This window comes from Anomaloglossus baeobatrachus, chromosome 4, assembly GCF_048569485.1.
Source record: "Anomaloglossus baeobatrachus isolate aAnoBae1 chromosome 4, aAnoBae1.hap1, whole genome shotgun sequence".
NCBI classification, from domain to species: domain Eukaryota; kingdom Metazoa; phylum Chordata; class Amphibia; order Anura; family Aromobatidae; genus Anomaloglossus; species Anomaloglossus baeobatrachus.
This window is the reverse complement of record NC_134356.1, coordinates 257,108,051-257,134,479: the sequence shown is the minus strand read 5'-3', so window position 1 is coordinate 257,134,479 and position 26,429 is coordinate 257,108,051. Positions and strand designations below refer to the sequence as shown.

The window sequence follows — 26,429 nt, the reverse complement described above, 5'->3', positions numbered from 1 at the left end:
ACGTGGGACGTCCAAATGGATTTCTGCGGACCCATTTTTTTCAATTTTTGATTACATTGGTGAACGAGGGAATGATTTGGGGAGTGTTTTTTCTAATAAAAAATTGTCTTTTTTTTTGCTTTTGTTTACTGTCAATTACTTATGTCTGGTATCTGATAGACGCCGTGACATCACTAATTGCTGGGCTTGATGCCAGGTGACATTACACATCTAGTATCAACCCCATTTATTACCCCGTTTGCCAACGCACCAGGGCGCGGGATGAGTTGGGGCGAAGCGCCAGGATTGGCGCATCTAATGGATGCGCCACTTCTGGGGCGGCTGTGGCCTGCTATTTTTAGGCTGGGAAGAGTCCAATAACCATGGCTCTTCCCACCCTGAGAATACCAGACCCCAGCTGTCGGCTTCACCTTGGCTGGTGATCTAATTTGGGGGGGACCCCACGTTATTTTTTTTTAATTCTTTATTTATAAATAAAAAAAAAAAAGCCTGGGGAGCCCTCCAAATTGATCACCAGACAAGATGAAGCTGCCAGCTGTGGTTTGCAGGCTACAGCTGTCTGCTTTACCCTGACTGGCTATCAAAAATAGGGGGGACCCCACGCCATTTTTTTCATTTGTTTTGGATAAATACTAAGCTAGGCACCCTTTAGTGCCACATGAAAGGTACTAAAGGTGCCAGCTTAGAATATGCAGGCGGGGGTGGGACGTTATATATATTTGACATCCATTCATCCATTGACTTTTTTTGGCTGTGTGCCCACAATTAGGTTTTGCAGTGGTTTGGGCGCTGAGTGTTTTCCCTGCGTCCATAACGCTGCGTTGTGCAGTAGAAGCACAGTGGAAGGATTTTTGGAGATCCCGTGCCCACTGTGCTTCTTTTCTCCGCAGCATAAACTGACCGGTGGCGTGGCTTCCCGAGCCTCAGCATGTCAATTTATGCTGCGGAGATGAGAGTGTTCTCTGCAGGTAGCATAGAGCTAAAGTCCACAGCAGCCTGAACCCAAATCGTGGGCATGGCCAGCTGCGTTCTCCCGTGGACAACACTCACATCTCTGCAGGAAGGCTGACACTGTGTACTAGACGCCGTGTCGCTGGATCACGGCCACATAGCCTAAAAGTGAGAATATTGTTGCTACAGCAACATTTTTGTGAAGTACCTGTGGATTCAAAATGCTTAATATACTCCTGAATAAAATCCTTGAGGGGTGCAGATTCCAAAATGGGGTCACTTGTGGGGGTTTTCTGACGTATAGGTACCCAAGGGGCCCTGCTAATGTGACATGGTGCGCGAAGTTTATTTCAACTTTTCCAAAATTCAAATGGTGCTCCTTCCATTCCAAGCCCTCCCATTTATCCAAACAGAATGTGGAGAAGGAAATGACATCACAGGGGTTTTTTTCCAAAGGTCTGTGTTCAACCAACTTTATTAACACTGACAAGTCTTAAAAAACGCACCTAAAAAAACGCATGAAAAACGCATGCGTTTTCGATGCGTTTTTCTCAAAAAGCATTGTTTACAATTCTCCCCTCTGCTAGAGGGTGCGTTTTTTTCCGCGCTGAAAAAAACGCAACATGTGCACATAGCCTAAAAAAACTAATTACTCATGTTGGGATATAATCACCTAGGACTACACAATGACCGCAACATTTAGGAAATTGTGTTCTCTAATTTTGATCTCCAGTGTACATATAGCTACATACCTGACATTCTTGGCGGTAGAATTATATAAACAACTTTCCTTTTTACACCTAGATTGGCTAGTAAAATAATGGCAATGTACTGGGTATTCTAGTTTACTCCAATTCAGCTGGCATAAGGATCACGTAATCAACACGAGTCCGCAGCACCATCTAACAGCTAATTGCTGGGGGTGCCGGAAGTTTGACGTCCACTGATCTGTTATGATGACCAGTCCTAAGAACCTTCTATACACTGAAAAAAGATCATTCAGTTGTTTAGTCTGTGTCCTTTTAAGAAGGGGTCGCTTCAGAGGGGGTAGCGGGCATGTATGCATATTTCCGTGAGCACTGGTTATACTTTAGTGACAAGTGATACATGTTTTCTTGATGGGTGTAGGGGACATGCATTGTTTCACCTTTTTGTTTCATAAATGAAGAAAATAAAATCACACCTTTCATAGCTACAATAGGAAATGTGAAAAATATTTTGGTTCAATAAGTACTATTTGTGTTAGTTTTTTTTCTTTTTTCATATAACACACAAACGGTCTGATTCATCACACCAGTTTATACCAGACAACTGGTGTAAAACGTTAAAATGGTGTAAAATTGTTGTCCGCAGCTTAGCGGGAAACCCATGACTCCACACCGCTCCACAGATTTTGTTATAGTTCAAACCACAAGTAGACTGTTAAAGGAATGGGTCTGGTTCTAAAAGGGGTAAATTGAGGAGCTAAATTGTGAATGGGATGGACCTGTTTTTAAAAAAAATTTTTTTTTTACTTTTTCAAATAAGATACAGGTTATGGGATAATTTGGGTTACAGAGAAGGTCAATTTTAGACTGGCAGAATAGTGATGAGTGAGTGTGCTTGCCATTACTCAATCAAATATCTGGGTTCTTGAGCACCAAGATACTTGAGTACCTTGAGTACCTTGAGTACGGGATACTTTAGTACCAAGTATAATTGAAATCAATGGGAAGCTTGAGCATTCTTAAAGGCAACCAATCATTATTATTTTCGTATATAGGGTAAAGCCAGTGCTATGCTGGCACTATCATGCAGATTATCTACATACCATTAGTGGTCAACTCGGATGTATAGTCCTTCAAATCCAAGAAAGTAAAGTTTAAAATTGTCAACTTTTTGAGTGACCGTTGCACCACCAGATAATATCAGGGTGGGTTATGCACATGGATTGCTGCCCCCCTGACTGTTGTTTCTCCCTCTCTCTGGCTCAATGCTAATTTTTCTATTCAGTAAGATTGTCAGATTTGGCGCCTGTGCATAGCGCTCATCTCCAGCGCCATCTTTCTGAAGCCCATGTTACCCCCTGTTAACAGGTGTCCGGGGGTGACCTATTCTGCAGCTAATCGCTAAGATCAGCTGATCGTCACTCCTGTTGTGACCGCGCATGCTCCCGCGGTCACAACGAGAGCTGAAGAAGCGAGGGCACATACCCCACCTTCTCAGCCACAACAATATTATAATGGGGTAACACTTTGTTACTCCGATGCTCAATAGAGTAACGAACAGTGGCATGCAAGCTCGCTAATCACTAGTAGTAAAGTGATAGATGAGGGAGTAGATACAGGGTAGTGCTGCGCTGTAGAGGTTGGTGGATGAGGGAGTAGATGCAGGCTAGTGCTGCGCTGTAGAGGTTGGTGGATGAGGGAGTAGATGCAGGGTAGTGATGCGCTGTAGAGGTTGGTGGAGGAGGGAGTAGATGCAGGGTAGTGATGCGCTGTAGAGGTTGGTGGATGAGGGAGTAGATGCAGGGTAGTGATGCGCTGTAGAGGTTGGTGGATGAGGGAGTAGATGCAGGGTAGTGCTGTGCTGTAGAGGTTGGTGGAGGAGGGAGTAGATGCAGGGTAGTGATGCGCTGTAGAGGTTGGTGGAGGAGGGAGTAGATGCAGGGTAGTGCTGCGCTGTAGAGGTTGGTGGATGAGGGAGTAGATGCAGGGTAGTGCTGCGCTGTAGAGGTTGGTGGAGGAGGGAGTAGATGCAGGGTAGTGCTGCGCTGTAGAGGTTGGATGAAAGTGACCATTTAAAAACGTATGTTCTGAAGTGAGTATTTGACTCCTTACCTCCCAAGAGAAGTAGGGGGCAGTATAGGACATTGGTGGAAGTGTGTGCTTTATTAAATGCATAATACTCGGACTCATCTGGCTAGTTCATTTGTAGTGATATTTATGTTTTGCTTATATGGCGCTGTCATATTCCACAGAGATTTATAGACCTCATCCTTACTGTCCCCATTGGGGCTCACAGTCTAAAGTCCCTATCAATATGTCTCTGGAGTGTGGGAGGAAACTAGAGTACCCATAGGAAACCCATGCAAACACTGGGAGAATATACAAACTCCTTACAGATGTTGCCCTTGGTGGGATTTGATACCGGGACCCCAATACTGCAAGGTTACAGTGCTAACCAGCGAGCCACTGTGCTGCCCTTAGCATAGTCTGCTGTGCCATTTTAAAGTGGTTCTCGCAACATCAGAAATGGTTAAAATTGCACATAGCAACTTTAAAATGTGCTTATTAAAAACCCTCTCCATTCCCTAGCCTAGAGGAATTTCTGTTACTGTTCTGAAAGCTAAATAAATTTCAATCTAAATCCCTATTTATTACCCTAATTTACACAAATTTTTAATATGGTTGCATTAAAATTTCCCTACCCTTCTCTGACTACACTAACTACTATAGACCACACACACACACACACACACACACACACACACACACACACACACACACACACACACACACACACACACACAGTATGTCCCTGTGGGAGTGGCGCTGGTCTCTGCAGGCCGCTGAGTGCTCTGACAGCGCGCTGCTCTGTGTGCTAGCTAGTAGAGCCGGCAACACAGTGTGCTGTCACATAAACCGTGCAGAGGAACAGCCCCGAAACGAGCCACACAGATGATGCATCGTTTCAGGGAGGGGCAGGTTTCTGTGCAGATGACTGCAGCTTCTACCCCCTGCTCTGATGGTGCTTTGTTTGAGTATCCCAGCATGCACTGGAATTCGCAGAAAGCAGGGGAAAAAAAAAATCAATAGCAGTTAGTGTAGTCGGGAAAGGTTAGGGAATTCTTAATGCAGCCGTATCAGAAAGTAGTTTAGATTAGCAGCGCTTGATACTTTTCTTACTGGTGTCCTGGTTATCTTCCCTGTCTCAAAAAGTAGTAGCTATTGAGATTAGATAGTGATCGGAGTGTATGTACAGCACTGATGAGGGGGATATAGAATAAGCGGCTCATCCTATGGCGAGCTAGCTGAGTTATCATATGGCCTACTCATTATGCCGGGCCGTATGAAATGGCTGACTGTAGGTGACCCGAGTGTGGGGGCAGGCTGTGTAGGGTTAATATTTCCTCCCCTGCTCTTGGCACTGCGGCTGAGAATGGAGATTATCCCGAGGCGAGTGCTGCTGTTGGTTTTGGAGGTGTGGGTAACGGTGTGCTCTTGCGTGCCTGTGATTGGGGCTCCTAGCAGTCTTCTGTATTTGGGATTTAGGGGCCAGTGATTGGCTGTAAAAGTAATGTAAATATGGCTCCTAGGAGCGGCGGGGCACTAAACAGCTGTCCCTCCCCTTTTGGCAACTTGATTATTGATAATACAGGGTGGCCCAAAAATTGGTATAGGAATGTTGCAAGGGTGATGAAAGGTTGTTCGAGAGCTTATGAGGTTAAAGAAAAGTAAATATAATCAAGCATAAATAAACTTCCTTTTGTGGTGTCAGTGTGTAATGCTTCAGCATATAACCTGTTGTGAAGTTTAATTGATTCAACTGTATAAACTCAGCTTTAGGGTACGTGCCCACGATGAGACCAGAACCGCAATAACACCCCTCCCCTCCCCCTTTCTCGCAAGTAAACTAAGGTGCAGGGATGATACAGAAATTCTGCAGCATCATAAACTTACCTGATCATGGGAACACAGCCTTAGAGTCAGTAATTTAACCCCTTCCTCCAGCTCTCCTCTGCATCGCTTATCTCCCCTGCTGAGCTGAGCTACTTTGTACGGTTTTATCTGACATGGTGTGCAGCCAGGAATAGTGCATGATAGCGGCTGTTCTCGAGTGCCTCCACTTTGCTGCTCCTGAGAACATTGTGCTGCTGTAGATGCTGTTGATTTTCTGTTGACCTCATACAGATTTTCACGGTAGGTTCAATTTATTATTATGGAGACGTGATTTCTGCTGGATTTCATTGACCGATTTGTCATGACCAGTGCCAAGAATACTTCAAAAACTTTAAAGTGCTTCTGAAGGAATAAAAACCGATACTATGAATAAATTCTGAAATTCTTCATAAATTAGTAAATTAGTTAGTTTCATTTAGGGAGGAAATCGCTATGGTACTGTACATCAAAATGGCCCCCAACTTTTACCCCAACAGAATCCGGTCCTAAAACAGTATGAACCTCTGCTGCTGTGACCTGAGGTGGGTCATAGAGTACCCCCCCCTGTCTAGAGGCCTATATCAGCGGTGGAGAAAGAATTTTCCCGAGGTGCCAAATGAGACCCTGACTGTTGTTGGCTGAACCAGTAGACTGAAATTAATTTTGATCAATATTAACATTTTATATTAATATTGTACAACCTAATATTGAGCAGAATAAAGTATGCTGACACCCCCTATATGCAATGAGCCCCCACATAGCCCTCTGTGTACGAGCCCCCCACAGAGCCCGCAGTGTACAGTATGAACCCCCCCACACACTGTGTACAGTGTGCTCCCCATATGGCCCTCAGTGTACAGTATGTGCCCCCCACGTGGCTCTTGTATGTATAGCCAGAAATGTCACTGACATAGAGGGGGGAAATATATACGCTCCCTTGGTGCTCTGCTCCCTTGGTGCTCTGCTCCCTTGGTGCTCTGCTCCCTTGGTGCTCTGCTCCAGTGCACTGACTCTTCACATACCAGACGTAATGAAGTGACGCCTTCTTTGCAATCTGTTGCACACAGTGATAGCTGGAAGAATGATCTGATGGCTCAGTCCTCCAACGGTTTTACCACTATCTATATGATGAGCATGCAGAGAGCAGCAATATGTGGTGATTTCAACATCCCCATTGACACTTCCCACTCATCTGTCTCCAAACTTATAACACTCGCTTCCTCCTTCGGCCTCACCCAATGGTCTTCTGCAGCTACTCACAAAGATGGCCACACGCTGGACCTCATCTTCACTCGCCTCTGTTCCCTATCTAACCTCTCTAACTCACCTCTCCCCCTGTCTGACCACAACCTACTCACATTCTCTTCCCTCTCTTCTCCAAGTATGCAACCCCCCCCTCCACAAATTTTCATACCCTCGCAGAAATATCAAACACATTGATTTACACGCCCTTTCTCAGTCCCTTCTCCCCCTCACAGACATTGCATTTCTACATGATGCAGATGCCGCTGCAACTTTATACAACACTACAATCTCTGCAGCTCTCGAATCAGCTGCCCCCCTCACACACACCAAAACCCGCACAATCAACAGGCAACCCTGGCACACAAGGCAGACTAAAGAACTTAGACGGGCTTCCAGAATTGCTGAGCGCAGATGGAAGAGGTCTCATTCCACTGAGCACTTCATTGCATATAAAGAGTCCCTCACCACTTTCAAGTCCACACTCACTGCTGCAAAACAAACCTACTTCTCATCCCTCATATCTTCTTTCTCTCACAACCCTAAACAGCTATTCAACACTTTCAATTCTCTCCTCCGTCCTCCGGCACCACCTCCCTCTCCTCTCATCTCAGCTGAAGACTTTGCCTCTTTCTTCAAGCGGAAGATTGACAACATCAGAGCAAGCTTTGGCCCACAATCGCCACAGCCCCTCATCATAGCTACTCATCCCTCTTCCTCCAAATCCAGCTTCTCCACCATGACAGAAAACAATCTCTCCACTCTACTCTCAAGATCACATCTAACCACCTGTGCACTGGACCCGCTCCCATCGCACCTCATCCCCAACATCACCGCAGTCCTCATCCCAGCCCTAACCCATCTCTTCAACCTATCACTAGCAAGTGGTGTATTCCCTTCATGCTTTAAACATGCCTCTATTACACCCATCCTCAAAAAGCCCTCCCTTGACCCATCCTCTGTGTCAAACTATCGCCCCATATCCCTTCTCCCCTATGCCTCAAAACTACTGGAACAGCATGTCCATCTTGAATTGTCCTCATACCTCTCCTCCTGCTCCCTCTTTGACCGGCTTCAATCTGGCTTCCGACCACATCATTCTACCGAAACTGCCCTAACCAAAGTCACCAATGATCTACTAACCGCCAAAGCCAAGCGACACTACTCTATCCTCCTCCTCCTGGACCTGTCCTCTGCCTTCGACACAGTAGACCATTCCCTCCTACTACAGATTCTCTCATCTCTGGGCATCACAGACTTGGCCCTATCTTGGATCTCCTCATACCTAACCGACCGAACTTTCAGCGTCTCCCATTCTCACACCACTTCCTCAGCTCGCCCCCTATCTGTCGGTGTCCCTCAAGGCTCAGTTCTTGGACCCCTGCTGTTCTCCATCTATACCTTCGGCTTGGGACAGCTCATAGAGTCCCATGGCTTCCAGTATCATCTCTATGCCGATGACACACAGATCTACCTCTCTGGACCTGACATTACCTCTCTACTAACCAAAATACCACAATGTTTGTCTGCTATTTCATCCTTCTTCTCTGCACGATTCCTAAAACTTAACATGGACAAAACAGAGTTTATTGTCTTTCCTCCTCCTCACTCACCTCCTCCAACAAGCCTTTCCATCAAACTTGATGGTTGCTCACTCACCCCAGTCTCACAAGCTCGTTGCCTTGGAGTAACCCTCGACTCTGCTCTATCCTTCAAGCCACACATCCAAGCCCTCTTCAACTCATGCCGATTACAACTCAAAAATATCTCCCGGATCCGTGCATTTCTTAACCAAGAATCCTCAAAAACATTAGTGCATGCCCTCATCATCTCCCGCCTCGACTACTGCAACCTCCTGCTCTCTGGCCTCCCTTCCAACACTCTTGCACCCCTCCAATCTATCCTAAACTCTGCAGCCCGCTTAATCCACCTCTCCCCTCGCTACTCCCCAGCCTCGCCACTCTGCCAATCCCTTCACTGGCTTCCCATCGCCCAACGACTCCAGTTCAAAACATTAACCATGACATACAAAGCCATGCACAACCTGTCTCCTCCCTACATCTGTGACCTAGTCTCCCAGTACCTACCTGCACGCAACCTTAGATCCTCACAAGATCTCCTTCTCTGCTCCTCTCTTATTTCCTCTTCCCACAATCGTGTACAAGATTTCTCCCGTGCATCCCCCATACTCTGGAACGCTCTACCTCAGCACATCAGACTCTCCACTACCGTGGAAAGCTTCAAGAGGAACCTCAAGACCCACCTCTTCCAACAAGCCTACAACCTACAATAGCCCTCAGCCCAGTAGACCACTGCGCAACCAGCTCTGTCCTCACCTATTGTACCATCACCCATTCCCTGTAGACTGTGAGCCCTCGCGGGCAGGGTCCTCTCTCCTCCTATACCAGTCTGTCTTGTACTGTTAATGATTGTTGTACGTATACCCTCTTTCACTTGTAAAGCGCCATGGAATAAATGGCGCTATAATAATAAATAATAATAATAATATGTGGACGTGGGTGATGGGGTTCATGTTGCCAGCGGGCCGTACTTTGCCAGTTTGTCCTACAACAAGATCTACAAAGCTGCGTGCACATGTTGCTTTTTTGATGCATTCTTAGCCAGTAGAAATTTGTTAGAAAATCTGAAGGCTTTCCTGATGCCAGCAAAGGCTGATTTCACACATCCGGTTTTGGCTGTGCACAATCCAGCTCTTTTTTTTTTTTTTTAATTGTTAATTATGTGCGCACCCCCAGCCCATCATCCTGCCCACCTGTCAGTGCTGGCAGGTGGATAGGCGTGCATATCAAATGAGCAGGTCCACGTGGTCATGGCAGGCTGCTACAGCCTGCTCGTGCCGCCGATGACCCGCTCCACCACAGCACCCTCATTCCCCGCAAGCACATTCAGACTATAAGACGCACCCCCCACTTTCCCCCAACATTTGGGGGGAAAAAGTGCATCTTATAGTCCGAAAAATATGGTAGCTGCTGATTGTTGGGTCCACTGTAGCCAAGGTCACGTGCCTCATTGGCATTAGCTGTACCATCCCTGCTAGATTGCTGTAGCTGTGGGAGGTGTGTATAGATAGTTTTAATGCCATATGGGGTTTGTGTTCAAGCCTTGTGTGCACTGGGAAATAACTTTTTCTTAAGAAACATCCGCACCCTCTGGCAGAATAACGCACCCGCGGTTTTGCCGCGGGTTGGTCCCTGCGGTTTTTTACCAATTCTTTGGCAAAAACTGCAGGTATCTGCGGACATGCTCATTCTTTTTGCTGCAGAAATTCTGCAGCAAAACTTAAAGGTAAAAAAAACCCGCAGTGTACGCACACCATATTTTTTTTTTTTTTTCTTTCCCATAGACTTTGCTGGGGAAGAACTGCAGGAAGGTTAGGAACAAAAACCGCACCTTTTCTGCTTCAAAAACCGCGGTGTGCCCACAGGGCCTTAATAGAATTTACAATATGTCCATTTAGTGATGACAGTTAAGAAAAAAATCTTTTGCCAGAAAGCTTAGTTTAGCAATTTTGCCATTTTAAAAGACCTTTCCAAAACGTTTAAGAACCAATTCTGTTTTGAAATGCATTTGAGGGACCAACATACGGTATTTAGAATCCCATTATGTACCACAAAGTATTAAATACAGTGTTCAGGAAGTTTCACAGGTATGATCTCCCATTTACAAAACCCCTAAGCTTCCAAAACGCCCCAAAGTTACCTCCAAGGCGATCGGTTTCCCCGGCCGGTATGTATGGAACACCTTGTTGACAGCGCCGTATATATGGTGGCTATTAGTAAGGGGGGAAAGCATAGACAAGTGAGTAGTAGGCGTCCTCTCCAAACTATATAACTATTATCAGGCATTGCCAGCTTCCACCATTTATATCACTTCTAGGTAAACCACTTCTTTCCCCATAAGCTAGTACACAGGGCTGCTGATAAGTCTTTGGCTTTGTGATCTTGTTTTGTTTCTATGGTAATGAATGTTACATCACATGAAAGCCTTATGTGTCTAATTTTCTGTTTTCAAAATTTTGTTTGTTGCTAATGGCAACAGTGTTGTACGCACGCAGGAAAACAAAATGGAGGAATTTAATATGATATAGTCACAGCAACTCAGTGATTAAAATTCTTGTTCCTGCAAGGAAAGTCCGCAAAGGATATTCATGGTGATATGTCGCAGACAATGGGGGATCAATGCCCTTCATATTCCACAGTTAGGAACTGGATTGCCAAATTTAAACCGGGCCAATTCAGCACAAATGATGAGGAACGTCCTGGACGACCGAGAGTGGTTGTTGTTCCGGAGATTGACAATGCTGTGCACAACCTCATACTGGAGAATAGACAAATTTCAGCTAAAGCAATAGCAGACATCATGGGGATTTCCTGTGAACGTGTTTGTGTCATTATCCATGAATATTTGGAAGCTATATGCAAAGTGGGTCCCCAAATGTTTGACAACAGATCAGAGAAGCATACGAGCAGAAACTTCCTGGTCCATTTGTCAACATTTCCGGACTGATAAGAACTTCCTGGATCAACTGGTCACTATGCATGAGTCCTGGATTTATTTGTATAACCTGAAAATAAGGCACAGTGGTTCTCCTCGTCCAAAGAAGTTCAGGGTGCAAAAATCAGCCACTAAGGTGATGGCGTCTGTTCTGCGGTAAGGAGGGCGTACTGCTAGTGGACTACCTTCAAAAGGGTTCCACCATCAATGCAAGGTATTACATTGGACTTTGGACCAAGTGAAGGCAGCTTTGATGGCCAAAAGGCGCAGCAAACTGTCCAAAGGAATCTTGCAAGACAAAGCCTCCGCTCACACTGCACAAACGAACATGGCAAAACTGGCAAAGTTGGGCTTCCAGCTGGATGACCACCCACCTTATTCACCAGATATAGCTCCCTCAGAATATCATCTGTTTCCAAACCTGAAGAAACACCTCAAGAGTACTAAATTTCACTCCATTTCTGATGCCATGGCTGCTACGGATGCCTGGTTTGAGGCACAACCGAAATATTTCTTTTTGCTAGGCTTACAGAACTTGGAATACCGATGTAAGAAGTATGTTGACATCAGTGGAGAGTTGACATCAGTGGAGAGTATGTGGAATAAATGCAAAGTTTCAGCATCCTATCTCGTTCCTTTCTGGGTAAGGCCAAAGACTTGTCAGCAGCCCCTGGTAGTTTGAGTGATAAGACACTTATATAATATGTTAATATAAAAAGTTAATTGCATTTTTGTGTGTATATGTGTGTGTATATGTGTGTATATATGTGTGTGTGTATAATATATATAAAATAAATAAATTTAAATAAATAAATAAATTAAAATAAATTAAATTAAAATAAATAAATAAATATATTATATATAAATATATTATATATATATATACACACACACACATATACATATATGTATGTGTGTGTATATATATATATTATATATATACACACACACACATATACATATATGTATATGTGTGTGTGTGTGTGTATGTGTGTGTGTGTGTGTATATATATATATATATATATATATATATATATATATATATATATATATATATATATATATATATATAATGTGTGTATATATACTAATGTGTGTATATATACATATGTGTGTATATATAATATATATATATATATATTATTTATTTATATAATTTATTATTTATTTATATATTTATACATTTTTATATATATATATATATATATATATATATATATATATATATATTATATATATTTCTCATGAAAAAGTTTGTGCACCCCTATTAACCCCTTCACCCCCGGCCACTAAAACACCCTAATGACCGGGCCATTTTTTGCAATTCTGACCAGTGTCACTTTGACAGGTTATAACTCTGAAACGCTTCAACGGATCCTGGCGATTCTGAGATTGTTTTTTCGTGACATATTGTACTTCATGTCAGTGGTAAATTTAGGCCGATATTTTTTGCGTTTATTTGTGAAAATTTAGGAAATTTGGCGAAAATTTTGAAAATTTCGCAATTTTCAAACTTTGAAAATTTATGCCCATAAATCTGAGAGATATGTCACACAAAATAGTTACTAAATAACATTTCCCACTTGTCAACTTTACATCAGCGCAATTTTCGAAACAAATTTTTTTTCCGTTAGGAAGTTAGAAGGGGTCAAAGGTCATCAGCAAATTCTCATTTTTCCAACAAAATTTACAAAATAATTTTTTTTTTAGGGACCACATCACATTTGAGGTGACTTTGAGAGGCCTAGGTGACAGAAAATACCCAAAAGTGACCCCATTCTAAAAACTACACCCCTCACACTGCTCAAAACCACATCCAATAAGTTTATTAACCCTTTAGGTGCTTCACAGGAACCAAAGCAATGTGGAAGGAAAAAATGAAAATTTTACTTTTTAACACAAAAATGTTACTTTAGCCATAAAATTTTCATTTTTACAAGGGAGAAAAGAGAAAGTACACAATACAATGTATTGTGCATGTTCTCCTGAGTACGCTGATACCCCATATGTGGTAAAAATCAATTGTTTGGGTGCACGGCAGAGCTCGGAAGGGAAGGAGCGCCATTTGAATTTTTGAACGCAAAATTAGCTGCACTCATTAGCGGACGCCATGTCGGGTTTGAAGACCCCCTGAGGTGCCTAAACAATAGAGCTCCCCCACAAGTGACCCCATTTTGGAAACCAGAGCCCTCAAATAATTTTTCTAGATGTTTGGTGAGCACTTTGAACCCCTGGGGGCTTCACAGAAGTTTATAGCGTTGAGCCGTGAAAAAAAAAATTTTTTTTACAACAAAACGGTTGCTTCAACTAGGTAGCTTTTTTTTTCACAAGGGTAACAGGAAAAAATGCACCATAAAATGTATTGTGCATTTTCTCCTGAATACGCAGATACCCCATATGTGGTGGAAAGTAATTGTTTGGGCGCATGGCGGGGCTCAGGAGAAGGAGCGCCATTTGACAGCAAAATTGGTTGGAATCATTAGCGGACGCCATGTCACGTTTGGAGACCCCCTATGGTGCCTAAACAGTGGAGATCCCCCACAAGTGACACCATTTTGGAAACTAGAACCCTCAAATAATTTTTCTAGATGTTTAGTGAGCACTTTGAACACCTGGGGGCTTCACAGAAGTTTATAGCGTTGAGCCGTGAAAAAAAAAATTTTTTTTACAACAAAACGGTTGCTTCAACTAGGTAGCTTTTTTTTTCACAAGGGTAACAGGAAAAAATGCACCATAAAATGTATTGTGCATTTTCTCCTGAATACGCAGATACCCCATATGTGGTGGAAAGTAATTGTTTGGGCGCATGGCGGGGCTCAGGAGAAGGAGCGCCATTTGACAGCAAAATTGGTTGGAATCATTAGCGGACGCCATGTCACGTTTGGAGACCCCCTATGGTGCCTAAACAGTGGAGATCCCCCACAAGTGACACCATTTTGGAAACTAGAACCCTCAAATAATTTTTCTAGATGTTTAGTGAGCACTTTGAACACCTGGGGGCTTCACAGACGTTTATAGCGTTGAGCCGTGAAAAGAAAAATTTATTTTTTTTTACCACAAAACGGTTGCTTCAACTAGGTAGCTTTTTTTTTCACAAGGGTAACAGGAAAAAATGCACCATAAAACGTATTGTGCAATTTCTCCTGAGTACGTAGATACCTCACATGTGGTGGAAAGTAATTGTTTGAGCGCATGGCAGGGTTCAGAAGAGAACGAACGCCATTTGAATTTTCAAACGCACAGACGCAGTGCACTGATCGGCCGCTGCAGGACGCACGGTCGGATGCGATAAAAAAAAGCGTCGGGGATACGTAAAAAAAAGTCACGCCAAAAATTGACCCTGATCAGCGCTTGGCGGGACGCACGGACGGATGCGATACAAAAAGCGTCGGGGATACGGAAAAAAAAGTCACGCCAAAAATTGACCATGGATGCCGATCCGTTATCTGCATCCCTGATCAGCGCTTGGCGGGACGCACGGACGGATGAGGTGTAAAAATGGACAGGGGATACGGAAAAAAAAAAAAAAAAGTTATACTCACAGTACCCAGAGGACTAGCAGGAGGATCACTGACCAGAAGAGCTGCAGAGGAACAGATGGCAGAGAGATGGACAGCTTTACAGGAGCAGCAGGCAGATCAGCAGAATGCCCAGGAAGGACCCAGCGATGGACGCAGATGTGATCAGGCCGGTGAAGACAGGTAAGAGGACGTCGAGGGGGGGCTGAGAACAGAGGGGGGGTTGAGAGCAGAGGGGGGGGAGAGCAGAGGGGGAGGGGGGAGAGCAGAGGGGGAGACCGGAGAGGGAGCTGCAGAAGCAGAATAGAGATAATGGGGGAGGCAGTCAGATCGCGGGGGGAGCAGATCGGGATGGGGGGGGTTGGGGGTTGGGGGGAGCAGATCGCGGGGGGGGCACGGCAGGGGGCTATCACGGGGAGCGCGCAGGGGCACCACGGGAGCGCGCAGGGGCACCACGGGAGCGCGCAGGGGCACCACGGGAGCGCGCACGGCTGCAAAGTGAGCACAGTACTCACGTGCAGCTGCAGCAGCAGCGGTGACCCCAGCTACGGCGGCAGCAGCAGCGGTGGCGTGGTACTACAAGTACCAGCCACTGCACGCTGCAGACATGTTGGGGGAGGGCTCGCAGGCCAGCACAGGCCTGGGGAGGGCGGCCACCGGCAGATCAGACCGCCCCACTGCACACGGATTGGAGCGATTGCGCGTCATAGCACGATCGCTCCAATCAGTGCTGCAGGGGCTGGGGGCGGCATGTTTGAGGTCCACCTATGATATGCTGCAGCAGCTGCGGCATCTCATAGCTGGATCTCACAGGATCGCACTAATTCGTGCATTATTTTTGCCGAAATTAGTGCGATCGATGTGGTTGGCGGTTCAGATTTGAACAGCCAATCACATCGATCGTCGATAGGGGGGTGGCGATGCCGCCCCCCCTGGGGTCAAGCAAAGGTCCCCTGCTGTAAGAAACAGCAGGGGACATCATTTGAAAGCCGTTGCTATGGCCACGGCAATCAAATGAAGTTTAGGCAGTAAAATTACGTCCCTGGTCGTTAAGTCACGTTAAAATAGGACGTAATTTTACTGCCCGCGGTCGTGAAGGGGTTAATGTTAACCTTTTTTCTTTATCACAATTTTTGGGGTTTTGCAACAGCTATTTCAGTTTCATATATCTAATAACTGATGGACTGAGTAATATTTCTGGATTGAAATGAGGTTTATTATACTATCAGAAAATGTGCAATCCGCATTTTAAACAAAATTTTGACCAGTGCAAAAGTATGGGCACCTCAACATAAAAGTGACATTAATACTTTGTAGATCTTCCTTTTGCAAAAATAACAGCCTCTAGTCGCTTCCTGTATCTTTTAATGAGTTCCTGGATGAAGGTATATTTGACCTCCTGTTTACAAAATAATTCCAGTTCAGTTAAGTTTGATGGTCGCCGGGCATGGACAGCCGCTTCAAATCATCCCACAGATTATCAATGATATTCAGGTCTGGGGACTGGGATGGCCATTCCAGAACATTGTAATTGTTCCTCTTCATGAATGCCTGAGTAGATTTGGAGCGGTATTTTGGATCATTGTCTTGCTGAAATATCCATCCCCTGCGTAACTTCAACTTCGTCACTGATTCTTGCACATTATTGTCAAGAATCTGCTGATACTGAGTTGAATCCATGCGACCCTCAAGTTTAACAAGATTCCCGGTGCTGGCATTGGCCACACAGCCCCAAAGCTTGATGGAACTTCCACTAAATTTTACTGTGGGTAGCAAGTGCTTTTCTTGGAATGTGTTTTCTGGAGCGCTGCTAGGGGCAGGTGACAGCTGCGGGCGGCAGCATTAGATCTCCTGCTCCCTTTGATCGCATATGCCCCCCCCTGTGTTAGATATGGCCCCCATGCTGCTGCCCATAGTAAAATAAAAAAAAGCTTTACTTACCTCCAGCGCTGATCTCCGGTCTCCTGCTGCTGTCTGTGATAAGGCATGCAGAGATGATATCACTCTGCTGTGCCGATCACATGACCGGCAGCAAGAACCAGGAAGTGGAGGAGGAGCTCAACCCCACGGAGGGAGACATGGGGATTACAGCGCTGAGAAGGTAAGGAAAGTGTGTTTTATTTTATTATGGGTAGCGGTATGGGGGCATATCTAACACAGGGGAGGTGTGCCATCTATAGTGGCCACGGGCAGCAGTATGGGGGCCATATCTAACAGGGGAGATGTGCCATCTATAGTGGCCACGGGCAGCAGTATGGGGGCCATATCTAACAGGGGAGATGTGCCATCTATAGTGGCCATGGGCAGCACAGGGGGACGTGTGCCAGCACAAGGGGGCTATATTCAATATAAGGGGGCCATATCCAGATTAAGGGAGGCTAATTTTAGGATGGGAGGCTATGAGGGACATATACCCTATATGATTTGTTAGACGGACACTGGCATTATAAGATGGACCCCATTTAACATTAAAACAAATCTCTTTTCCTTCACCAAATTTGGGGGTGCGTCTTATAATCAGGTGCGTCTTATAAAGTGAAAAATACGGTGTGTGTGTGTGTATATACATGTATGTGTGTATGTATATATAGATAGATAGCTAGAGAGATAGAGATATATATATATATATATATATATATATATATATATATATATATATATATATATATATAATATATATAAATTAGTTTTGTATTGATTGTTCAGCAATTGCCTTAAGGGTTCTTTCCAGAATCGCAATATAGGCTTATAATTTTCACACATTTTTAACGGTTTTAAATGTGCCCCTATATTTGCACATCTCGCCCCCTTCTCAACCCTTACAGGGTGCCCCTCTAAGCTCTATTTACCCTCCAGTTGCCATTGGACCCATTATGCTTTATTGTGCTCCTTGTCTATCTGTAACAGGACTCCTCATTCAGCTATGTGAGCCTGCATGTACAAAGGGGCAGATGAGAGACAAAGGGACAGGAAAGAAATGTACATTTACTGTTCTTAATGAAAATCAATGCAATTGTGGGAATAACTCTTTAAAGGGAATCTGTCCCATGGTTTTTGCTATGGAATCTGAGAGGGGCAGAGACCTAAATCCAGTGATATCACTTACCAAGCTGCTTGGTGCAGTTTTGTTAGAATCCCTGTTGTGTCCAATGTAGATGTAGCAGAGCTAAGTCTCCTGGCATGCGTATAACCCAGTCTACACCCTTGATTTGCAGCTTCCTTTGTACATGTAGTTCAGTAGTGATAATCTCCTGCTGATAAAACACAGATTGTATTGAAAATACAGCAAACATCCTAATAAGTGACACATCCCTGGAATCAGGTTCTCTGTCTCTACTTCATGCTGATCTCAGATTAAATGGCAAAAAGCTTTTCACAGATTCCCCTTAAATCTTTAAACAAATCAGTCTGCAGTACCTGTGGAGTGGGGATAAAAATGAAGAGCATGTGCCAAGGCTTCTAATGCTGGGGAAAATCTGATAAAAATGCTGATGCAAGCCATATGACTAGGAATAGTATTTTTGTTTAATCTTTTCCTCCTGTTTGGCTTATTGTGAACGGTCACCTGGCAGTGTACTCTATTTTGTCCTACTCTGTGATTGGCAATATCCCTGTATGCTGTATATAGATGAAGCTAATCGGAAGCAGTTTAGCAGTTGTGTTTTTTTTTTTTGGTTTTTTTTTTGTTTCACCGCTCATCTCGCCTTATTGCATTCAAATACTTTTTGTATGTATAGTTTACTTTACAGCAGCACTCAAGCAGTTTTTAGTGCTGGAGTGGTACTTTAAGTGTAATCCCCGTATCATATACTCTCCTTCTGGCATCTTCACCTTTTACGGACGCCTGTACAGTCCTGTGGCGCTATCTTGTGCCCTTAACCTCTGGAAGTCAGACGTTGCATCACAACCGTAGCTCAGCCACCATCCCCTGACTGATGGAGCCAGGGAAGCAGAGGCTTAGGATGTGCTTACCATACCCCATCTCCCATATCCTATCCCAATATGTAGTTTGTGTAATAATAATATTAGCAAATCCCTACAATTGGAAATGTTATAGTTCTCCTAAGCCATGTCTCTTACCTCATGTGCAGGGCATTGCAGCTTCGGTATCCATGCTTACATCCACTTATATAGTGGCATTTAGTTACTTGTGGAGGTAACCATGAATACCTAAGGTCCTGCAATGCCTTAAACATGAGGTAAGTGACATGGTGATTCAGGAGAACTATACTACATTTCTAATTGGAGGTATTTGCTAATATTACACCTACTACATTTTTGGAATAGTATCTTGAAGATGGGAACACCCCTTTAAGCCATATTTGCATGTGAATTATAATGATTTGTCAGTTGTGAAGCAATGCATTAAACCAGTAAAGGTGTGGATGACCTTATGTCTGAAAGAACAATGTGACTTTATAAACAGATTGGGTGATGGCTGGTTCTGATAGATTCCCTTTAAGTCCCCTGAGCTCTGTCGCGTCTTTGTTTCTCCTCAGCCTCCATCTTGATTCCTAGATTTTACCTATGTTATTCCATGCTTTGCTGTAAGTCCACTGATACATCACATGGGCAGCTAGTACCATCCCGGCGTGCTGTTGTAGGACCCTGATTAGCCTGCTTTCTACTGTGTCCTAGTAAGGTTACGTTCCCACAATCTGGATCAGTTGCGTTTTTGACTCTGCACCATCTCCGCACCTTGCTTTATTTGCATCGTCTTATTATGGGTTTTTTTGCGTGCGTTTTTGATGCTCTGTTAGTTTGGGGTGTCATCCTTTCAATAAAGCTGTTCTGTTTGAAACTTCCTGATACTGACATACTTGGGTGCGGATTACATACGGTTTTAATGCACCCAAAACACGTCTTTTACCTGCGGATTTTCAGCATCTAATGCAGGTCTATAGGGAAATATCCACACAGGAAACTATGTTCCCGCAAGAGAAATTGTCATGCTGCAGTTTGGAAAAACACACCGCAGGTGAGATTACGCAGCGGACATGAGATTTCTATTAATCCCATTCACTAAGATTTTCCTGTAAATTGCAGCACTTTGGAAATGGCGATTAGGGATGATCGAATATCACAAATATTCAGCAATATTCAGCTTCACGAATATCTGACGAATAGGTCGCCGCTATGTGAATATTCGATGCGCAATGTAAGTCTATGGGAAGCTATGCTATTCAGCAACTATTCGGGTTTCACATAGACTTACATTTCGCATCGAATATTCGCAAATCGTCAAATAGTGGCAACTTATTCGGCGAATATGGACGTTGCCGAATATTTGAGGTATTCGATCATCCCTAATAGCGATCATATGCTGCATCCAGAACCTGAGTAGCAATAGTCAGGGCAGTTAAACACTCCTCTTCATTATAACAGTGTGACAGGAGCTGCGCAGGTATCATCAGTAGCTTAGTAGTTTCTACCCCTACCTGTTGAGAAAATCAGCGGTGCATTCCCATCAGTTTCACCATACCGGCAGTCCTTGTTGACCCCCTTTCCGTTTACATAGACATGTAATTCTCCAGTGATCAGCATGAGGCCTAATGAAGCTTCATATAGAAAGAAACAATTGTATTCGAGAGAGAACATGCCTAGTTTTAGCATTGTTAAGAAATAATAAAGAGCCACTTCCATTTGGAGTAATTTTTACATCAAGTGATTTTTCCTGAAGTAAAGTTGCACCAAAAGCCGCAATTTTTGGGGGGGAATTTCGGTGCGGAGAAATCGGTGGCAATAGATGCAATCTGCAGCATTTCCACAACAGATAAACTGCAGATTTTATATTTTTTTATGTTGTGAGTGAATGAGGTTTAATAAAACTCCATACACTTACATTGTAATGTATTGTGCAGATTTCGCCCCTGAAATTCCCCAACAATTACACAAGGTGAACTCACCCCAATCCTAACAAAAAAAGCTAATGCTAAGAACTAACCGCTGTACTGAATCTCGATATTTTGCTCACAAATAAGACGGGATGTCCAAAAGGTTAGGCTAGCTTGAAGTTCTAGAAGGGCACGGGTGAAGGGGTATTTTGTGGTCTCCACCAATGTGACCTGAGAATGAGACCCTGACGCACACAGCTGTCAGTGGGGAGGGGGCAGAATTCCCAATCATCTGTATGCGATTCCCAACCACTGATGACAGTGCCCAAAGGAGCCAGCCCTGTTCTTAGGTTGTGTTGTGCTGCTATCCGCTATACCTATGACACAGCCTTTGGATAGGCCACCAATATAGGAGATGAGCATACTCCTTTTTAAATGAATTATTTTGTTTAGGCCTCTTTCACACACCAGTTCTTTGGCATCAGTCACAATCCGCTTTGTGACTGCTGCGACAAATCCATCTCAAATTGTGTAAAGCTGATGGGATGGATCCTGTGTAAAAAACAAAAAAAAAAAAAAAAAAACCTGGATCCATTCGAATTTTTTTTTTTCTTAATGCCAAAGGTTATTCCCTAATGAAAACCTATATCACTCCATTAGAGAGATCCATCTGTTTCTTTACACATATCGACGGATTGTGACTGATGCCAAAAAAAACTGTGTGAAAGAGGCCTTACAGACTTTTTACAATGGAGTATGAAAACTCTGCTGCTTCTGTTGATCCTTCCCTGGCTCTAACCTGCTTAAGAGAGATTGTGGCAACAGGATGTGACCACTGCAGCCAATCACTGGCCACACCAGTCACCTCAGTGGTGCGGACTTATGAACCCAGAAACTGAGTGGTGAGGGGACCATTCTGCAAGGGATTTTCAGGAGATTGCCAAGGTGAATGTTGCCCATCAGTTTTAAAGACCATTCTACGAGGTATATAAAATATTTCATGAGATGGTTACTCCTCTAATAAAAGCACCGACCCCATGGTAGCCAGCCTGCATGGACTCCTTCCATTTAGACTGTTATAATGGTTCCACATTAATTCTGTTTCTGAAATGCAGGTGTAAATAGAGCATAATGCTCGATGATATGTTGATGGTTATTTCTACCCAATTCTTATATACCGTCTTGTACTAATCTACTGTAGATTTATTTCAAGAGGGAAATAGCTCCAAGAAAGAACATTCCACAGACTTGAACCCGCCTCGCCCCAGACATCTGCCATTGTAGAAGGCAGGAGCCACTATACACTTAAAATTATTGTTGCATCCCACCAAAATTGGATTTGGATGTCCTTTTGTTTGTCCTATGATAAGTGCTCCTATAGACTGTAGTGTAATCCCATTGTAGTAAGGTGATGGTTGAAGAACTCATCCCATGGGGGCACTGCATGGTCTAAAACAATGGTCAGAGCTGGTATTTTCTGGCAACTGCTTCCATCCCAGTTTATGGCTCCCCACAAATGTAAACTGCCATGTTTAAATTGGAAATGTTAATACCCAGGTAGTCCACTAATTGAAGACTGTTCATTTCACAATGTATTCTGCTCCTGCTTAGTATCAGAGTACAGTTTAAAGGGAACCGGTCACCAGTTTTTTTGCCTATAAGCTGCGGCCACCACCAGTGGGCTCTTATATACAGCATGTTAGAATGCTGTATATAAGAGCCCTGGCCGCTGTGTAGAACATAAAAAACACTTTCTAATACTCACCTAGGAGGTCGCTCCGGTGCACAACAGTCGGATGGGCGTCTCCTTTCTCCTGGATTGGCGCCTCCCCTTTCGGCCATCTTGTCTACCTTATTCTGAAGTCGCGGTGCATGACGCGTCTACGTCATACACATGCGCCAGCATTGAGGTCCTGTGCAGGCGCACTGCAATACTTTGGTCTGCCCTGAGCAGGGCAGATCAAAGTGCGCCTGTGCAGGACCTCAATGCCGGCAAGTGTGGATAACGTAGACGCGTCATGCACTGCGACTTCAGACTAAGGTAGACAAGATGGCCTCTCTGTAGCGCTGGTGAATTTCCGAGGAACACATACCTGCCTGCAGTCATCCAGGGCGGTAATTCCAGCAACTTGGTCCAGAAATGTGAGTAAAAAAAAAATTATTTTATTAGTAGACAAACAGTAAAATAAGTCCATGTGGGTCACAAAAAATTAGGTTCAGACAGAGGACGCCTTTCGGACATCTAGTTCTTACTCAATCTCAGTCATGCAGCCGCTCTGATTCATGCTGCCATTGGTTTTGGCGGTACGACTCTAAGGCTATGTTCACACACTGCGTTTTTTACACGCGTTTTTGGTGCGTTTTTGCTGCAGAAATTTCTTGAGAAATTCTTGTAACCTTCCTGCAGATATTTCCCAGCAAAACCTATGGCAAAAAAATTAGCTGTGCGCACACTGCGTTTTTTTCTTAAGAAAATTCTTTCAGTAGATTTTCTTAAGAAAAAGAATGAGCATGTCACTTCTTTTCTGCAGCTAACTGTTATTTCACTCCATTGACTGTAATGTAATCATGAAATAGCACAGGAATAACGCAGGTAGCAAGTGATGTGCATTATTCCTGCGTTATTTCGCGTTTTTGGGACATAGTGTACATCCCTGCCCTGCGTTTTGCAGGGAAGTGATGTCACTAGGACAGGAAGAAGAAGAAAAAAAAAGGGTGTGCTCCGCTGTATTTTTACCGTCCAGCCAAGGTAAACACACAGCGGCGGCCCGGTATTCTCAGGCTGGGGAGGGCGAGGACCAGGGTTAATGCTGCCCCCCCCCCCCCTCCCACAGCCCAGAATATCAGCTTGCAGCTGCCCTGGGAATGTCGCATCCATTATGCGGCAGTCCCAGCTCTTCTTGTTGCCGTGATGCGGTGGCAGTCAGGGTAATATGGAGTTAACGGCAACCAATAGCTGCTGCTAAGTCCAAGATTAGTAATGGCAGTGTCTATGACACGCCGTCACTAATCTGTAAGTGAAAGTAAAGAAACACACCGAATAATCCTTTATTTTGAATAAAAGACAAAAAGCCCCTCTTTCTCCACTGTATTAAACCCCCCGAAACACACAGCTCCGACGTAATCCACAGCGATGTTCCGCGGTGCTTCCAGCTCTGCTCCAGCCGCGTGACAGTTCTCCACACAGCCTCGGTCAGTGAGCGAGTGCTGAATGCGGCTCCTGAGCGAGTGCAGAGGTGACTCCAGGACATTTCTCACGGCCGTTGATGTGAACACACTACCGACCGCGACAAGTGCAGTGTGTGTGGGGGGAAGCATAAATAAAGCTGGAATATCTATCTTATCTATCTTGTCTATTATCTATCTTTCTATATTATCTATCTATACCCCTAAATATCTATTATCAATCTATCTATCCCTCTATTGATCTATCATCTTTCTCTGTATTATCTATTTTTTTTTTTTTTTTCATTTTAAATGTGCTTTATTGCTGTAAAGGCATTAAAAAACGCAGGGACCAACATAAAAAAAACGCACCAAAACATACCTGCGTTATTGGTGCGTTTTTTAATGCAGGTGCGCTAATCCTTCACTCAAAAAATGTCTTAAGAAAAATCATTTTTCTAGTGTGAACATAGGTACATTACCTTGAAATATTAAAAACAAAACAAAAAAGATATATAATCTTTGCTTAATCTAAGAACTAAGAATTTGTCATTATTGTGAAGGATTTAAGCAATTGTGAGTATTTGCTTGCTGAAGTTGAATGGAGTTCCAATGCTGTGGACTTCACATGAAATATTACTTTTGCATAAGCTGCAATCTGGAAAAGCTAAAAAAAACGTTGTTGGATGTCAACTTACAAAATAAGCAACACTTTTTAATATGGTAATGTGTTTCTTTATGGGCAGAAAGATACAGCATGTCATGACCTTTTTTATTTCTTTAAAAATGGTTTATTTCTAAAATGAAATAGCCATTGTTTTCTGGTAAATTCTTTGCATCGTGACCATTGTACTGCACATGATAACTTTGGTCAGAGATTGGTTGTAGCTGTCGTGTGTGATCGATGGAACAGTAGGTGAGGCTGGGAGTATGGGAGCGATTAGGGACATAAGTGGAAACTTATGGTTCAGGCTTCAGTTTATTACATTCTCTAGTGTTGCCAAAAACACATTATACGTACGGAAAGTATTCACACCCCTTTTTAAATTTTTTATTCTTTCGTTGCAACCATTTCGGTAAATTAAAAAAAAATGATTTTTTTTCTCAATGTGCATACTGCTCCCCTTCTTGACAGAAATGTAGACATTTTTGTAAATTTATTAAACAAGAAAAACTGAAATATCACATGGTCATAAATATTCATACTTTGCTCACACTCATATTTAAGTCACATGCTGTCCATTTCCTTGTGATCCTCCTTGAGATAGTTCTACTTTCATTGGAGTCCAGCTGTGTTTAATTAAACGGATAGGACTTGATTTGGAAAGCCACACACCTGTCTATATAAGACCTCACAGTGCATGTGAGAATCATGAGGTCAAAGGAACTGCCCAAGGAGCTCAGAGACAGAATTGTGGCAAGGCACAGATCTGGCCAAGGTTACAAAAGAATTTCTGCAGTACTCAAGGTTCCTAAGAGCAGAGTGGCCTCCATAATCCTTAAATGAGAGAAGTTTGGGACCACCAGAACTCTTCCTAAACCTGTCCTTCATTTTATTGCATTCTAGGATTAATGATTTTGGAATAATCTACAATTTCAGTTCCTACTTGTGGACCTAAATTATTTTTTGGGCATATTCATAGTGTGACTTTTCTGCTTTCTGAAATATGTGGAGCTGATTTCATTTTTTTTTTTTTTTTTTCCCCAAATTTGATATTCCAGATGCTAAAGTTTCCATCCAAACTCCCGGCCATAGTATGAATGTTCCATGTGACCGTTATGCGGCTGCGGTTTCTCTGTAGTAAATGCGCCCTGTGTAACCATTGCTTTCTTTTACAGTATGAGCTAGCGCTTTATCTTGCCTCTCAACAAGCCAACTTTTCCGAGACCCGAGTTGTAAAACCTTTTTTCACTTTCATGCCTTACGGAGCAGGGCATAAATGTTCATACTAAGGCTGGAGTCACACTTGCGAGAGACTCGCGCGAGTCTCACATCGCATCACCCGGCGTGGCCACACACTCTCCTGACAGGAGCGGGTCAGCTGCATGTATTTCTATGCAGCTGAGATGTTCCTGTCCGGAGAGCTGCAGGCCGAATCGGGTGATGTGATGCAAGACTTGCACGAGTCTCTCACCAGTGTGACTCCAGCCTAATTCTGCGACTCCCAGTGCTTGGTAATGGTCATTGTACCTTATCTGAGATTTCGGTTGAAGCAATTTGTGCCCGTTTTATTCCAAGATTAGCTTCTGATTTTTAACAAATTCTTTTTCTTTTTTTTTCCTTTACAGGTTTGAATGGAAATCTGGCAGACCTTGAAAGGAGGCAAGAAGTATTTGGAAAGAATCTTATACCTCCTAAAAAGCCAAAAACATTTCTTCAGTTAGTATGGGAAGCACTACAGGATGTAACATTAATTATATTAGAAATAGCAGCCATAATATCTCTAGGCCTTTCTTTTTACCGCCCCCCTGGTGGAAATAATGAATGTGAGTATTAATGAAGAAAGGTGTCAATGGGAACTGGATTTTGCTTGATTCATCTGTAAGGATGTTGTTATACTGCT

At 43.6% G+C, this 26,429-nt stretch overlaps 1 protein-coding gene across 6 annotated transcripts in view; it reads left to right on the top strand.

The window, feature by feature from the left end:
- The window catches only part of ATP2B1 (ATPase plasma membrane Ca2+ transporting 1), a 175,505-nt gene that overhangs the window by 78,085 nt on the left and 70,991 nt on the right, over window positions 1–26,429 (top strand). For all 6 annotated transcript variants that reach the window (XM_075344792.1, XM_075344794.1, XM_075344791.1 and 3 more), the window contains one exon: window positions 26,155–26,352. In XM_075344792.1, the coding sequence (XP_075200907.1) occupies window positions 26,155–26,352 (198 nt within the window). The remainder of the gene's footprint in view (window positions 1–26,154; window positions 26,353–26,429) is intronic.